This window comes from Pagrus major, chromosome 22 (genome assembly GCF_040436345.1).
Source record: "Pagrus major chromosome 22, Pma_NU_1.0".
In the NCBI taxonomy this organism is placed as follows: Eukaryota; Metazoa; Chordata; class Actinopteri; order Spariformes; family Sparidae; genus Pagrus; species Pagrus major.
This window is the reverse complement of record NC_133236.1, coordinates 11396035-11413096: the sequence shown is the minus strand read 5'-3', so window position 1 is coordinate 11413096 and position 17062 is coordinate 11396035. Positions and strand designations below refer to the sequence as shown.

General features: G+C 39.9%; 1 protein-coding gene across 1 annotated transcript in view; it reads left to right on the top strand.

The window, feature by feature from the left end:
- Positions 1-12957, top strand: part of man1a1 (mannosidase, alpha, class 1A, member 1) — a 163848-nt gene extending 150891 nt beyond the window's left edge. The window contains exon 12 of the mRNA XM_073492518.1: positions 6391-12957. Coding sequence (XP_073348619.1) covers positions 6391-6517 — 127 coding nt within the window. The 3' untranslated portion in view covers positions 6518-12957. The remainder of the gene's footprint in view (positions 1-6390) is intronic.
- The last annotated feature ends 4105 nt before the right edge of the window (positions 12958-17062 follow it).

Below are 17062 nucleotides of genomic sequence, written 5' to 3'. Positions count from 1 at the left end.
AGCTCCAGAGAGTGGCTGAGGTCACTGGCAAGGTTACTTCACTCCACACACTCCGTCACTGAATCTGAGAGGCTTTTACAGCTTTATGCTTCAATCTTTCATCCATAATTACCTTCTAATTCAAGAAGGATATGATATTAAGCGGAGAAATAAGTCAGAGATTGATAACAGAAGGAAGAATAAAACAAGTTTTTAAAAGATTATCTGAAAGTTTTGGTGTCCTTCTCCAACATCTGACCAGATGTTGCTGCTAAAATAATTTCTGTGTCTTGTCAGACTCATTCTGACACTTCAGATCAGTATATTAATCAAGATGCACTTCGTTTTATTGGTCATAATGAGTACTTTTGAAGACCAGCTCTTAATCAGTGGCTCCCAGCCTGGCGTCATGATCCTTTCAAGATACTTTTAATGGGGTTGTGAGATGGTTAAAAGGATAGCAGAAATAAAAATAACAGATCTTCTTCACATTTTTATATGAACATATTCTCTGCTTTTTCTCCCATCTGGGCTTTTTTTTTTGTAAAACACTAGATGATTTTACCTCTTTAAACATCAAAAACTTCTGTAGACACTTGCAACTCAAAATTTACTGACATTGCTCCATTTTTTCCCCTTTTTTCAAGTATTTTGAGGGCATTTATGTACCATTATCAGATAGTAGACAAGAAATGAAAGAGCAATCTAGAGCCCAACTGATACTTGATTTTTGTGGCCGATGCCGATATTAAGGGGGGGAAAATGGATATCGACCAATTATACAAACATTTAAAAACTCCTATATTGATACATCGGTTGATGTAGAAACATTTTTTGCAATGACCCCTTAAATGTGTTTATCAAACACTTGCAACAAAGGTAAGAAACATAGGCAGGATATTTTACTGTTTGACAATAACTTTGTTGTCTAAAATTGACAGCAGTGATACGAAATTTACTGGGGATTTATTAATTGTAGGTAAATGATCCCAAGCTTCTTTTTCTGCAGTATAATTTCTTGGGCAACATGTAGACTGATAACTATATATCTTATGAAGCCCAAACTTTGCTTCATTGACTAAATTTACATGCACAAATATTCCAATTTTTGCTGTATTTTCAAAAAAGACAGTATTCCTACTAGCTGCTGTCATGGCTGAATATGCCATTAATATTCTCGTCTACATGCCACCATTCATTCTCCAATTATGAACACAGCCTCTCTTCATCCCTTCAACAACCTTCTTGAAAAGGTCGGCATTGCAATCTGTGTTTTTATCTGTTGATATCCAGGTCTTCATAATGTTTAAGAGAGGGCCTTACAAATTGTTGGCTTGGCAACACACAGAGATGAACAGGCAAGAGGCTGTCTGTGTCAAACTGTGGTAAAGACCCAGTTAAGACGCATATTGAGAATGCGTTGTATACATATCCAAAAGTGCTCCTTAAACCTGAATAATATCAGCACACCCCATATGTCCTAATGGGAAAATGCCACATTTGAAAATAAGGCCTTGTTCAGAGTACGCTGAATAGAATTTGCTGTTTACATGACCCATATCAAAATCAGAATATTGTCATTCATAGAAAAATGGTGGTATTTTGGTTTGTGTGAAAATGTGGTCCTTTTGAGGAGCTGAAAACCAAAAGCACTGCTCAAGATCATGGGGTTCTGTAGGGGTGAATATATTTATACTGCACGTCTGCAGGTCTATTAAAGGTGAAATGTTTGTTACCTGAGCTTTTTGCCACCACTGGCTTTGTAGAGCAATACAATAAACAATTTTAACAGTGCTGCCAGTCACATGTTCTACCATTACATGCAGGTGACAAGATGCATGTTTGTGCCAACTGTACACATAAGATTAAGCATCTATGTGACATAAAAATATGTTAATTAAACAGCAGAAGGAGGCTGTACGCCAACGACAACATAGCAGGTGTAAAAAAGACACACATAGTGTTTTATCACGATAAACATTCAATGATAAGAAAACTGTGATCGTTAACAATGAAAATGAGGTGAGAAGGTGCAGCTGGTAAAATGACTAATGCCATCTGGACACAGTTAATCACATATTGTAGCACAAAGACAGCTTGAACATATTTTCTTCTTGTTATTGAGTAAAAGCCACCCACACTGAACTGGAGTGATTTCTCCTGTGAGACCGATAATAATATGAAAATAAAAAGAAACAAATGTTTCTGAGTGCAGAACTCATTTTTTAAATAACAGAGCATATCTCCCACGTTTCAGCAAACATTGTGTCTGTAACACACCTATAGGTTGCTCTACTCTGCAACTTTGTGTAAGCTTTTCCTTTATAAACTGGCTAGAGGCCTGTACTTATGTCTTAAATAGTAGAAATATATTAGAGCAGGACAGAAAGTGTGAAAACACCACAGGCAGTTACGACTTCTCACTTCCTGTTAATGGTTGGCAGATATTTTTACTTAACCCGCCTGTGTGTTAATGTGGGTGTGAGGGTGTGAGTGCGTGGCCACAAACAGCTCTTTAAATGTGTTGTCAGCCACAGTGTGATGCCTGGTGGCTAATAGGGCTTTCCCTCTCAGCGGGCTCTCCAACTGTGTTCAGGAGAACAGTCTGTTAATAGCATGACAAGACATCCCAACTACAGTTTAACAAGTGTGAACAAGTGTGTACATGTACTCTATGTGTGTGTGGTGAACTTGTTTGTGGATATTGATTGGTGTTTACAGTAGTTAATAGCGCTTAATGTGCGCCCCACCCTCAGTCTATCCAGATTGGCAGCTCCTAGCCTTGACGACAGGGAATACAGTACAGAGGTGGTTTTCTTTCCAGGTTTGGCCCCTGGCACCCTGGGGCTGTCAGCAAAATGAGCCGCCACCTTCATGGCAAACCAAGCTAACCAGCTAACAGTAGCTACATTTAGCAGCAGTTAGCAGTTACCTTAGCAACAAAGCTGCTCGTATCTGTGCATCAGGAAACACCATAAATCACCTCGACACTGTAACTGGCCTCTGATCTTGGAGGCTGCATATGACCCCGGTTCAGAGTTGTTCATAGGGAGACTGCTGGTTAGCAGCAGTTAGCAGGTACCTTAGTTACAAGTAAAGCAATCTGTCCAAAGCCGGAGAACATCAGAGGGAAAACTAGTGAATATTTTCTTTTATAGATATGATCCAGTTTCCCCAAATCAGTGAATAGAATTATAAAGTTGTGTTTTTGTAGAAGTTATAAAGTTGTTTTCTCAAGGTTCAAGGTGATGATACAACACAGGGTTGAAAAACAAAATGAAAATTTGTAGCTCCTCCATGCTTCACAAAAAATGTCCAATATACAGTTATTTATAAACATAAACCCAGGAAATAATACCGTAGGACATCTTTTAGATTCAATCTCGTAAATGTAAACATTGGTGATACGATGGTGATGATAATATGGTCGGCATCTTCACATGATCTTCGATGACGTACGCACAGAGTCCACCTCTCTTCTTCCAGCTGTAGTCCTGCACTCTGTCGGCCTGGAACACCGTCCATCTGTCGAGTAGAGACATGTCTGTCTCTGATGTCACGTTGTTTTGCCCATTTGTCCATTTCATTTTCCTTCAAGAGAACATTAGCCAAGAGCAGCCTCAAACCAAGCTGGAATAGCATGGCTCTTATCGCGACTCTCTACCTCCCTGGGGCGGTCCAGCTGGTCTGGTTGGATGGTCGAAAGATGCTGTGGGCAGTGACGGTCCGCTGCTCTTAATCCAAAACCTGTGCTTCCTTTTCCAATGCTGATGAAAGTATTTCTGTCATAAGCAATGTGTGTTTCAGCAACAAAGCCAAAAAGTGAGAAAAAAAAAAAAATGACGTGAAATTTGAAGGAGCTATCGACCACTGCATGTGCCTCTGTTGCTGTGGCATCTTGGCACAGCAATCTTTGAGTTATAAAGTGGACCCCGTAAGCAGTCCACTCAGGCAGCGCACTTCTTTTTATACATCCATGGCAGCGTCATAAAAATCAAGAAAGCATTTGTTGGACACCATCTTAGTATACGCTCCAGACTGTAAGAAGAGGTTCAACGGTTTGTTTTTTTCTGTTTCCCAGGAAATTGCAAACTCTAAAATACCGTTGAGAATACCTAGAAAATGACTTTTTCGCCATTATTAGGAGTGATACTGGCGCAAAGGTGATATAGAGCAAGACATATGTGATAAATATAGTGAAACATAAGTGCGTCATCTCCTTGAAAAAGGCTGTTTCTTGTATTTAATCCATAAACTAGTTCAACAGTGGACCTCAGCACAGCCTCTATATTGTCCATCCTCCCTTTCTTTCTCCAAATTTATCGTCCCCTCTGTTTCCTTTACTTCCATTGAAATCTTTATAGCTTCTCCTGCAGTCTCCATCTTTTCCTCCCCCGTTCACGTCCTCCTCACCTCTTCTTCTTCTATCATTTTTTTTTTCCACCACACCAGACAGCTGTTGACAGGAAGTCAAGGTTAGCCTAACAGAGCTCGATGGGGGCGAGGTGCCATCCAATCCAGCTTTTTTATAGGCAGTAAATTTTAACAAGCGTCACCTCTACTCCTGATTACACCACACGCACACACACACACACACACACACACACACTCTCAAAGTAAGATGTCTGGCTTCTTTTTGCACGTCCACCAGGTTGTGACATCCAGATAAAAGTGTTGGTTTTTTTTCTGTTCGTCAGAGTTAAAAAATCCCCTTTATCCAACTTTGAGTCAAAATGAGAGAAGCATATTTTTAGAGGCAGTTAAAATGTTTTAAGGAGAAGCAGCACAGAAAGAAAATGTCTCATTAGCCTCCCGCAGACAACTAGAGTAAAAATAAGAGTGTAACCGACCACCAGCATGGACAGCAGCACAATAATTACCTCATCAGTCAAGCCGCATCACATCCATGATATCAGAGACGGAGCCCACTGGACACAGAAAATATCAATCCCATTTAGCAGCAAACCCATAAGTCTAATCCTCCTAATGTTACTCAGGGATCTTGGCATCGTGCGGAGCCACTTCCAGTATTCATCTTCCCCGCTGCTGCCAAGGACACGGCCATACTTCACACTGCTGCCTGCCTGCCTTCAATCACTCACTGCTTTCTAGTGCTTTGTTGGCAGGCGGAGGAGGACGGGGACTTGTTGTGGAGGTTGCGAGCTTCGTGGACGACCAGCTCGTCTGCTGAGTCATTAGTTTTAGTCTGACACATTTGTCGCTTTTCTTCGGCTGCATTTTCTGTATTTTCTCCTTAAAGAACTCATTTGCTTTCTGACTCTTCTTGATGAAATCTGAAGTGAATATGCTCGACCAGCATCTGCCCTAAAAATCACTTTATTTACTTACCTTCTTTCCTACCACTCCCTTGTTTTTAATGTTATTTTCTGGTTGTTTAATGAGATCTGATGACATTGAACTGCAGAATTTCATCACTTCGACTTTCCTGAACTGGTCAGAGCCGCACCCATCCTTCCCACTCAGTTCCACATGTGTTTTATTTACTTGGCAGGACTGCTGATAGATATTGCAAAATATCAACATAACCTCAAGTATTTGAAAAGTAAACTGCCTTCATTTCACTTCCACAAGATACTAAAAAAGTATCATCTCATCTTTATAAATCTTTAGAAATAAATGAAGACAGGCGCTGAAGCATTTTGAGGATGAATAAACACACTCTTGAGACAGACATACTAAAGGTCTCCCAGCTCTGATACAGTGGAGCAAGACAACAATGACTCCACCGATGGAGAAATGAATATTCTTGGAAGTAATAATTAAAACGTATCACCGTTGTTGCTGTAAATACGATTATCTTCTTTACCCCGTTCCATACCTCTGCTGCAGGCGAAAGACTCACGCATACATTAGCCGCTACTAGCATAACACAACCAAATCTCTGGCCGAACTGTCAGTGGTCAAGTTGCATTGTGGGTAATGTAGACGCCAGGTTGTGACGAGGAGAAAGAATGTGTGGAATAAACAGGACAATATCTCTGGATGTGTTGCATCGATTCTGATCTTTCTTTTTCTAACTGTCCAACGTGATTGAGAGTGACAGAGTGTCACAGGAGTGCTTTGCTACATCAGTGGAGCATTCTTTTTACAATTTAATAATTGGCACATCTCCTCTAAGTATTTAGTTTGCCCTTGCTGAATGAATCAGTGACTTTTATTATAAGAATTTCGACCAAAATACCAGCAAGTGGCGTAGCGCTGCCTTTTTCAATCAAACCTGCACCTGAATGATGAATTCAAGGTCATGAAAATACTATGTTGGAGCACTGCTTGTGCTGCGTTTGGTACCAACATGAAGATAGAGCCCTCAATCACAATATCTGTTTTTATCTGTAAAAGTTTAAGACTACTGTGGTTTAAATAAACTCTTTCCTTCTGTGTCTCCTTCAGGTATCTCTACCTGCTGTTCTCTGACGACGACCACCTACCGTTCGACCACTGGGTCTTCAACACCGAGGCTCACCCTCTGCCCGTCATCAAGAAGGACAAAACAGACAGACCCAACGAGGTGGAGTAGTGGACCTTTCCTGTGCTGCGAACCTCTGATCCTGAATACCTGAGCCTCCAGCTGTCTGTCTGAAAACAGTTTAGCTATTTGGAGTCCCCGATGGTTACAGATGCCTGTTGATTGGATTTAATTTTTTATTTTTAATGGGATCAAAATAGAGTTCGGGCCTGCTGGCACTGAACTCTCGCTGTAGAATCCAGTTTTTGTTTTTTGCTTTTGTTTGTTCAGCTCTGACTGACCTGAACCAGCTGCCGGATAACTGAAAACCATGCGGTGATATCGTCAGAGTGGAATTGTAAGATTTTAATATTCTTGCAAACACTCTCTGAAGATATAATTTCATTAAGTGGCAGTTTCTTTCACCGCCAGGTTGTTGTTTTTTTTTTCTTTTTTCCAACTCATTCAGAGGGACAGTGTGACCAGTTCTCGCATTATTCGTCAGTGATTTTGTTGTTCGTAGCTGCAGTTTGTTTTTGTGAAGGAGAACGCTGATAGACCTGAACCAGTCGTCTCCCTAATGTGGATATATTGGACCTGAGCTTCGGGCTGAAAAACTCTCGTCTGAGGATTACAAGGCTGACTCAGCGAGCTAAAGGACGTTCGCTTAGTTCACTTCACACGTATCGTCTTTTTCCTTCTGCTGTACCGCTTCGATATCTGAATAGAAACCGGTTTCCCTGCACCAATGCAGGTGCCGCCACCACCATCGCCACCCAACATCTGCATCGTCCTTAGAGAAAAATTTTATAAAGATGGTTATCTCTGTGGGAGAAAAAGGAAAGACGCAGCACAACCCGAGCCTCTTTTTATAAACCCACAGAACTTTTAGATCTCTGCTTCCCCCCTGTTACCTGACTGCTTCTTCCTCCCTCTGAGTTTGGTGTGACACAGGACGAGCAGCCACACCAGCTCTCTACCTGCTAGTAATGTCTCTCTTTCCCTCCCTACAATGTTTACACAAAGCTGTCCCTCTTCCTCTTCTCCTGCTTATCTTTAGTTCATTTCTATCTTTTCTGGATCTTTTCTCTTTCTCACGTTTGCAGCTTTATTTCTGGGGTTTGACCGATACAGGTTTTGGGTTTTCCTCCCTTGGGACGTTATTTGCCGCCAACCAGAAAAATAGCTCAATGCCAATTACAGCATGCGTTTGAAATTAAAGGTGCAGTATGTAAGGTCGGCCACCTGTTGAATTAAAAAAAATAGGGGGCAGCATATCCCTAGAGTAACCGCTAACTGTAGCCGCTGTTAGCTAATAAGTGTGCAGCTTAGCATCGAGAATAAACTATAATGGTTGACAGTACTGCTGAATTTAGGTCTTTGAAATGAAAGAATTCAATTTTTTTCCTTCTGTTCTTTTTTCTTCGTCACCTTCTTCCACCTGTGATTAATAATCTCCTTAAATTTGAACGTTTCTCCTCTTCAAACCAGAAGTTTTCGACCCTTTCAGATCCACTAAAGAGGACACTGATTGATCATGTTCATCAGTGTGTCGGTCAAACCCTCTGTCTCGTTGCTTCTTCTCGTCTCCATCCTCCAGTCCCAGCGTAGGATCAGCTGTAGGATCTTCTCTCCTCTATGAGGAGACGCGGACACTCGACTTTGCTGTAATATTTCACCCTCACACACACACACACACACACACACACACACACACAAGAAGCCATACCGATTCTCTACAGCTTTACCATTCTGTCGTTGAGACTTTTGTTCTCTTCATCCTCCACTCATCAGGGTGGAGGCGTGTGTGACTCCATTGACACACGCTGTGTTGCTGTAACTGTTGTTGTACGTTACGTCCAGCGAGTTCTCAACTCATTCAGTTGGATTTTATGGTAAAGATTTCTCCTGACGCCACACAGAACTGTAGCCAGATTAAAATCCAGTTTAGTCTTCAATCTAGTGCCTTCACTGAGGAGTCGGAGGGAAAGCAGCTCACACAAACACAAAAGAGTCGAGTTTAAAAAAGTCTTAGAGCTTTAAGTGAAGTTCCCATGTGTCGGATGAGGATTATACCAAAATTAGAGACAGATTAAAGGATAATTCCTGCTTTTTCATTCAGTATTTAATATAAGTTTGGCTTGAGTTCAGCCCAAGAGTCAGTGGAAACTTCTTTGTGGTTAGTTTGAGATAAGACCACTAAAGGTCCATCTGAGGGTCACATTCAGTGATTTAACAATGAAAAAAGTCTTAGTTGCTGATACTAATCTTGACGTCTGAAAGGAACCAGTCCCCAGTTATTTCTTTGACTACGCTGACATCTAGTGGTGAGATCTTTCAATTACATTCCACATGTCACTGGGCTCAATGGATGTAAATTCTGTAACAGTCACTCTTACACATGATTCTTGGTAAAAACAAACTCCTTATGCCAAAATGTCGACTTGTTGGGATCAAGGAAACAAAACGGCTTTTAAGAATCTCATCTATTGTTTTTTGTTGTCACATAATTAGAGGAGCTCCGAGGCCACATTGATGGAAATGTTCTTAGATCTATACTTAAAGGAGTTTTAAGATCAGATTGTGTGCTTACATTTAATTCAAAAAAGAGGCCGAGCATAAAAAACCCTCGCTTAAGCAGGTTCTAAGAGGACCTTTAGTAATTTACACTTCTGTGATCCATAAATCTCAAATCATCCCAAATGGACTGAACCTTCCTTGTGGTTTCCCCGTATAAAATGCCAACAAAACTGAGTCAGGAAAGGCCATGGACCAAAAGAGAAAATCAGACTTTTTGGAAGACGTAGATGACCAGATCACAGTGATGGTAAAGGAGACTGAAGCCAAACAGCACATAGTATTCAGAGGATTAAATCTTAGCGTGACAAAAACAAGCTTGCAGAGTAGGAATGTGTCGTCTTTGTACATTTTTCATAAAGCTTGTGTAAGTTCACCACAGGATTGGACGAAAGTGCAGTCTTCCTACATAAATATTCAATTCAAGACTTCACTTGAAGGTTCATAATAACTTATTAGTCATACTTGATCAGAATTGACAAACAGATAATTGATAAATGAGGCTCCAGCTCCTCAGCTCATGAATTTAAGTACAAGTCTGGATCTTTAATCTTTAATTAGGTATTTTAGACCTACAACTGATGAAAAATGTTTGTAGATTGATTGAAATAACTTCAGTTATTATGTTGTATAAGTTAATGTGACACAGGGAGGTGTGTGATAATAACTCTGCCCACATTCAGCTCCCCCAGTGCTCCTGTTCCCACAAATGAGCTTTAAGTGTCACTGGGAGATCTGGCAGATGGTGAGTCATTAGAAAGTTCAGTCAACAGCAGCGTCGTTGTCTGAAGTACTCTGTTGGAGTGGATTCACTGAACTGAACTGGACCACAACAGGTTCTTCTAAAGACATTTGGCCCAGGTATCACAGACTCGCTGTACAACTTCAGGCAAGGAAAAAACACAATTTTTGGGCAGATAGGTGCTTTCCTGGCTCATTGTTTTACCACATTTTATGTCCCCGTGCATCCAAAATGTGTTGTTGTCTACTGCAAGATGATGCTGATCACCGTAGCCATGCAACCGAAAGAGTAAATAAAAAACTAAAGAGAAAAGCACAGGGAGCATTTTAAAAATAAGAAGGTGTTTGTGCTGCAAATGGTATTTTAAAATCTAATTCAGTCCCAGATGATGTTATTCTTTTATTTGATTCTCACCTGGTTGTAATTATTCAAAATGAATTCCTTAACTTAACTTAGTTTCTTCAAAACAAATGAAATAATTGAGCCCTCCCCACATAATGACCGACAGACATATCATATTTAAATTGAATATATTGTTGCGTTTCTGAGCTGTGAGAATCCCTCCGTGTTCTTTATATCACTGTACAGACGACAGTGTCTCTGTGTTTCGTCTGTGTTTTGTTTAGTTAGCTGGTTTAGAGGCATTTATTATCCATGTGAAGTTGTATTGTAATGGTTGATTTTTGCTGATTGTGTTAATTTATTCTGTAGTCGTGAACATAGGACTTGGACAGTGTGTGAGCTGACCCCCAGGTGGCGCTCTGGGTTATACAGGTATCTACCAAAAAAAGACATCCTGAACTGATGTCGGTAAATGTAAAAGGTCCTGTAGGTGTTGCATTTTTAACTTTAAATATCATATTAGCATCAATAAATCAGAGGTGTTAAAAATGCTGCACATAGTTGGTTTAAAGTGACGTTAGCGATGTGGTTTAATGTCACAGAGGGCAGAGAACCCACCTGGGAGTCAATCAAACAACCTCACGGGAGGAAAGGAATCGTATGAATGTACCATCCAATGTGAAGTGAAGAATATTTTATATGCATTTTTGTCTTCTTGTGTTCACTTCTCTTGTTGTTTTCTTGTTTTTATTTTATTTTGGAAAGCACAAAGAGTTGAAGCGATGTGTGCAGGCGGAGAAAAGTCTGCGGGGAGCGACGGGCCGTTAATGTAGGAAATGATCCAAATCTGCCACATGAGGTGTATCAGTTCATTTATGTTTTATTGTTTTGGTTTATTCGGATCAGACACATAAACATGGACATATTTGGTGTTCATCGTACAGTTTAGTGTTAAAACACTGAAGCTGCTTCACATGAATTCAGAGAAAAAGAGACACCAAGTCAGAACTTCATGATTAGAATGAGATTCATCAGATTGTAGAAACCGGTGATATCATGTAGCTCAGTGTCTATTATAGACACTTTAATGTTTAAATTTTTGCCCTACATTGAATTTAACCTGCAAATTTGAAAAAAGTCACAATTTGGTGTTGGTTAATACTGAGCTGGTGACCAATTAAAGTGACTTTAAAGGTCCCATATTGTGCTAATTCAGGTTCATACTAGTTTTTAAATGCTTTAATGTTCAAAAAACACATTACTTTTCTCATATTGTTCATTGCTGCAGCACCTCTATTCAAAATGTCATTTTGTAAAATATGGGACCTTTAAGGCATCAGCTAAAGTTATCAGCTCAAGTCATGCTAGTTAATCTTTTGATAAAGCATTTCACATATAATATTGGGACCGTTAGAGCTGTCTCAGTGGTGATTGAGTGTATTTTAGTTGAAGTTAGCGAGCTAACACAGAATGGTGGTTGGACATGATCAAGTTAACCACTGGTGGTAGTGTTCCTTCATTAAGTACAAATTGTTTAAAAACTCCATACAGAACTTCATTTGAAAAATAAGTATTTTTAGGCTACATTGTAGCACTGAGGTATTGATGGTGCCTGGATTTGATTGAAGTCTGATTATAGTTGTCTGGTCATAGATCAGACTTGTATTCTTACAAAGATTTGTATAATGGTGGAGGTTATATTTGGTGTTTTTTCCGACAATAAGTATGATGGTGTGAGTTAGTGGTCATTTTTCAAAGATTTCTTAATGGACTTTTGAATGAAGATGGTTTCCAGGTAGATGAGTTTCCCGTTAAGATTAAATGTTAAGATTTATTAGTGCAATTCTACAGTCTGAAATTTGATTTAGGTGATTTTAAATATGTTAAAGTAAATGTGTGTAGACTTGCATTTTGGAAATGTGGAAGCTTAGAAACATCAGACTTGAATTTAGACTTATTAAAGGGCTGATCCACTGCATTTTCACGAGTTATCAGCAAAGCTGGGATACAACTTGAGTCCAACATTTGTTTGCATTTACTCTCTAGGTGCCCTTTAACTTAAAAAAAGTTTAAACATGTTTTTATCCACTCATGTGACACTGATCTGGTCGTTTCACTACCTGAACAGGAAGGAAATGCAGAATGTATTTGGTTTTTCATGTGAGCCGTCAGTGTAAAGTCTGCTTTAGCTTCACATAGCGGGACATCAGGCATCTGCTCATTTCCATATGCAGATTTTGTCTCTTTTTCTTTTTTTCTTTTTTTTCTCAAAAGATTGAATTGTTTTTGGTGATTTTCTGAATATTGTGTTGACGATCTGTTGCGTTCCAATGCCTTTTTATTGGTGATTATTAAAGGGGAATGTCAGCCTTTTTTTAGGAATTCAGAACAAAGTCAGTCCCTGTGAAGCTGCACCACATCTAATTTATACCAAACTGACATCATTACTTTTCTTCACACGTGGTGCATAATCACTTAAAATGACTGACCTGTCCCGGGACTCAAATAATCTGAATTTTTAAAATTGTTGGCATTGCCCTTTAAAAGGTTTAAATGCGTGAAACCAACCTCAGAAATGTATCTGTACAAAATATTGCTGATAATCATTCCATTGCACATAGTTTACTTTGCGTTTATATGCAATATTTTAATTTTGTGGGGAAATCTGTTTTATTGTGTTAATATTATTATTGAATAAAAATGTAAATATTCCATTCCGGCAAATGAGCCGTTCTACATTTATATAAAAATCTTCTGAGTTTATGGATTAAAATGATATTAATAAGCAGCAGACTTTTTAATAAACTATATTTGTTACACTTCTATTGTGAATAAAAAAATCTTTTAATAAGCGGTGATTTTGGAGTTGTTTTTTAAAACAGCGGAGCCTTGATGAACTTTAACTGGTTATGAGACTGTTTCTCTTTAATGCAGATGACTCTGTATGACCTACATAAGCAAAGGAGACCATCAGCAAGAAGATTGTCTAATTTAGTGTGTATGATGTACAAAGTTCATCGCACACTATATTGTATTCCTAATACTAATACTGCTTTATTATGGCGCATAACTAGTCCCGCAGTTTTGATCACACAAACAAAAAGAGACAATTTTACATTAATAATATTAATAAAAAAATATGACGTTCTTGTTCAGGTGTGAGTAGGTCAGGTTCATATACAACATCACAAAAGAAATTAAAAGTGAAGGCAAGAATGCGAAGCTCCACCACATGTGGTGTTTAAGGTCCTGTAGGTGTTGCATTTTTTAACATCAATTATCATTTTATCATCAATAAATTAGAGGTGTTAAAAATGCTGCACATAGTTGCTTTAAAGTGACATTAGCTATGTGGTTTAATGTCACAGAGGGCAGAGAACCCACCTGGGAGTCAATCAAACAACCTCACAGGACGAAAGGTATCGTATGAATGTACCATCCAATGTGAAGTGAGGAATATTTTATATGCATTTTTGTCTTCTTGTGTTCACTTCTCTTGTTGTTTTTATTTTATTTTTCTCACACTGTTCATATCTGCAGCACCTCTATACACCCTCCACCGCATGTGTAGCATGATTCTCCTGAGATAAGGCTCGATGGACTGTACCAGTGAGATTTGCAGAAGTGGCAGCCAGCCATCTCACCTCCTTTAACCAGGCGGTAAACAAGAGTTTTGATGTTGGTCAGTGATTGTATCAGTACTCATTTAATGTTCTATCCCTGCAGAGAACAGTCAGGAAAATACAAATTTTAAATCAAACAAAGCGAGGAGTGAGAAACTGGAGGCTCCATATTATCCGTATCGTCTCCCCTAACCCCATGAGGCCCTCTCTCGAGCCGGTGTCTGGTTTGGAAAATGTCCTCACCAGGGTTTAAAAGTGCAGTCCGGTACAATTACTGATGACCTGTTGAAATGTTCAACACAGCTTTATGTATTCTGTAGTTACCAATTAGTAAAACTGAAAAAATAAGATCATTTTGAAAAAAGGGGGGGGGTGGCTGTAGCTCAGTGGGCAGAGCAGGTGACCAGCAATCAGAAGGCTGCTGGCTCGAATCCCGGCTCCCCTGGGCAAAACCAAGCCACATGTCGAAGTGTCCTTGAGCAAGATACTGAACCCCAAAATTGCTCCTGATGTGCAGTTGGCACCCTGTGTACATCAGAAAGGGCCCTGCAGACGAGCTGGCAACCATTCACGGGCCTCTGATACGGCAGGTACTGTGGAGAGGGAGAGAGAGACATTTAATAAACACATAAAACCCTTCCTCCATACATGAAACCACACTCAGCATTCAGACACTTTACATGTGTTGTGCATCATTACATTCAGGAGAACAAAGTCATCTTACATTAAAATGAACTTCTTTTGCCACAAAGCATCTACCATTGACAAATATCTGTATCATACAGACACTGATCTACTCTTAATGATGTATCTTGGCCTAACGAATGCCTAGTATCTGACCTGTACCTGGCTATAAGCGCCTGGCTGACGGTGCAGGTGACCTGACTGCATGGTGCCTACATGACCCTGTCCACTATACATGGAGGGAGCAGTCAACATAGAAGGATCTGCTCTCTGGGGGAGGCACCAACCAGATCCTCCGACCTGACTGTGTGCAGGCACAGGCTCAGGCTGGGTGTTCAGCTCAGCAGGGTCGGGAGGAGGAGGTGAAGGGATGGATTGGTGGTCCAGTAGGTCAACAATGGCATCCTGGAGAAGGGAAGAAATCTCCTCCCAATCCATTTCTGACAACATATGGTCAATGTCTGTGACCATCTGCGCCATCTCGGCAGCAGGTATGAGTCAGTGGAGTTTCTGGTCCTTTTACTCTTCCAGAAGAAAGACGTAGTCGTAATTCTTTCTGGGGTTACTGGACTCCTGTCACATTGAAAAGAAGCTGCTTCTGAGACACTTTTACCTGGACTAACATATATTATATTGACTTAGGGACATATTGTACTTCACTGCATTTATATGACAGCAGATATGGACAAAATATATGATTGGTTAAGAAAAAAGTGATGATTTGTTACAGATTCAACTACTTAACATACATATAGTTGTTATAATTGGCTTCACATGGACCAAATACAGTATTAAAACTCTGATTACATGGTAATGTATCAATAACAATACTCCAATATTGTATTTTTATAGTAATATGACTCTTTGAAAGGAGCCAATCTGCATGACAACTACTTTTACTTTTAACTCTACACTGTAAAATCTGACAAAGTGAAAAAATATGATCATCTGTGAACTTGAACTGTCTCCGACAACATATCCGGTTACACTTTCAGTTCAGTTTCCACAGTTACAGCAGCAACCTGAGCTGCACACAGAGAGAGGGCCTGGTGTGTTTACACCTGCACGCGCTCATCTCCTCACTTCCATCGTCTCCATGGCGCACGAGACAAAAACGTTGCTTATTTTGGCATTTTTCAAAATAAAGGCCCGGTCGCCATCTTTTCCCTGAATTTTCGACATTAAATATGTAAAAATGGATGCCCTAAAACAATAATAACAGTATGTTAAAATCACTACACAACCGTGGACACAGTCCTCACCTGTCGCGGGACTTTCACTACATTCTTATCATCTCAAAATCACTTTACAGGAGAAAACGTCCAGTGTCACCCAAAACTGACTTTTCACGAAAGGCTAGCTAAAATGCTTTCAATATCCTATCTGTAAATTCAACAGTTTACCATGAGTACCACTGTCAACTGAAACCCATTTCTACGCCTCTAAGAAGATGAATAAATACACTTGGTGTGATAATAAAAGATGTCCTACCTGCAGAGACTCTTCGCCACAGGGGGTCCACCCGAAACCACTTCTCCAGCAGTTAACGGTGGTCCACGCTCTGCAGAAGTTGTCCTCTGGGTCAGTAATACAAATGGTTTCTTAGGGAAAAAAAGTCTTCAGGTGATCAGGTTTTATCCAACAGGTGTGTTTGTGATGAAGTCTTCAAGTCGATCAGGTTTCCGAGATTTAAACTTTCCAACAACAGATCCGCGACAGGTCAACTGGTGTCAAGTTTAACTGCAATGAGAAATAATGAGGAGCAGCTTTTATATCCTGTTTCCATGGCCTGCGTGCGTGCGTGCGTGATGGAGTGACTGATTCTGTGCAGCAAATTGATTTATTTAGTTTTCTTGTGTAAAATGTCGTCATTCAATGATATGTCACTTAAACTTGGCGATAATGTAACTTCATTCATGCCATATCATGCATATTTATCTTTAGTATCCAGGATGACATGAACTCCAGATTCTAGCAGTGTTAAAGGTGTCCCATATTTCATTTGACATTATTTTTACACTGCGGTATTGCTACTTAAATACAAGATCTGTTTACTTCTTCCCTTGACTTATTCCTTCATAGACGTGTGTTGATAGGAAGGAGTTGTGTGTGTATGTGTGTGAGTTTTCACATACTTCTCTCCTTTGTGAAGTGCTTACAACCTGTCCAATGTGTTTATCTTCTTACTCCCCTGATCACTGATGGTTTTACCAGATCTGTTGGATATGTGGGAATTTTAAAAGATCTGTTCTGCATCCTACAAATGAATCCAGACCATTAGCGTACCTGCTTGTTCAAAGAGCCTCCTGGTGACAAAGTTGTTTTAGGAGCAGTTTAACAACGATGCACCTGAGTGTTAAAAACACATCTCACAGCAGACTGTGTCACTTCAGATGTCTGAGTGTTTTATTGATTGTGACACTAAACCAGTTGTATAAGATAGTATGGTGACAAAGTGAGTTCAGTGGACTGCTGTGCTGCTGCCTTTGTGTGGTTTGGTTGACGTCCTCTCTCAGGACTGCCAGGGACACAGGTGGAGTCCTGCCCTGTGACATCTACATAAATATGTTTCAGTGGTTTTTATTATGTAAGAAGGAAAACAGCATTTCAGTTCAATTCAAACCTTTATTTAAGTCTCAGATTACTAAG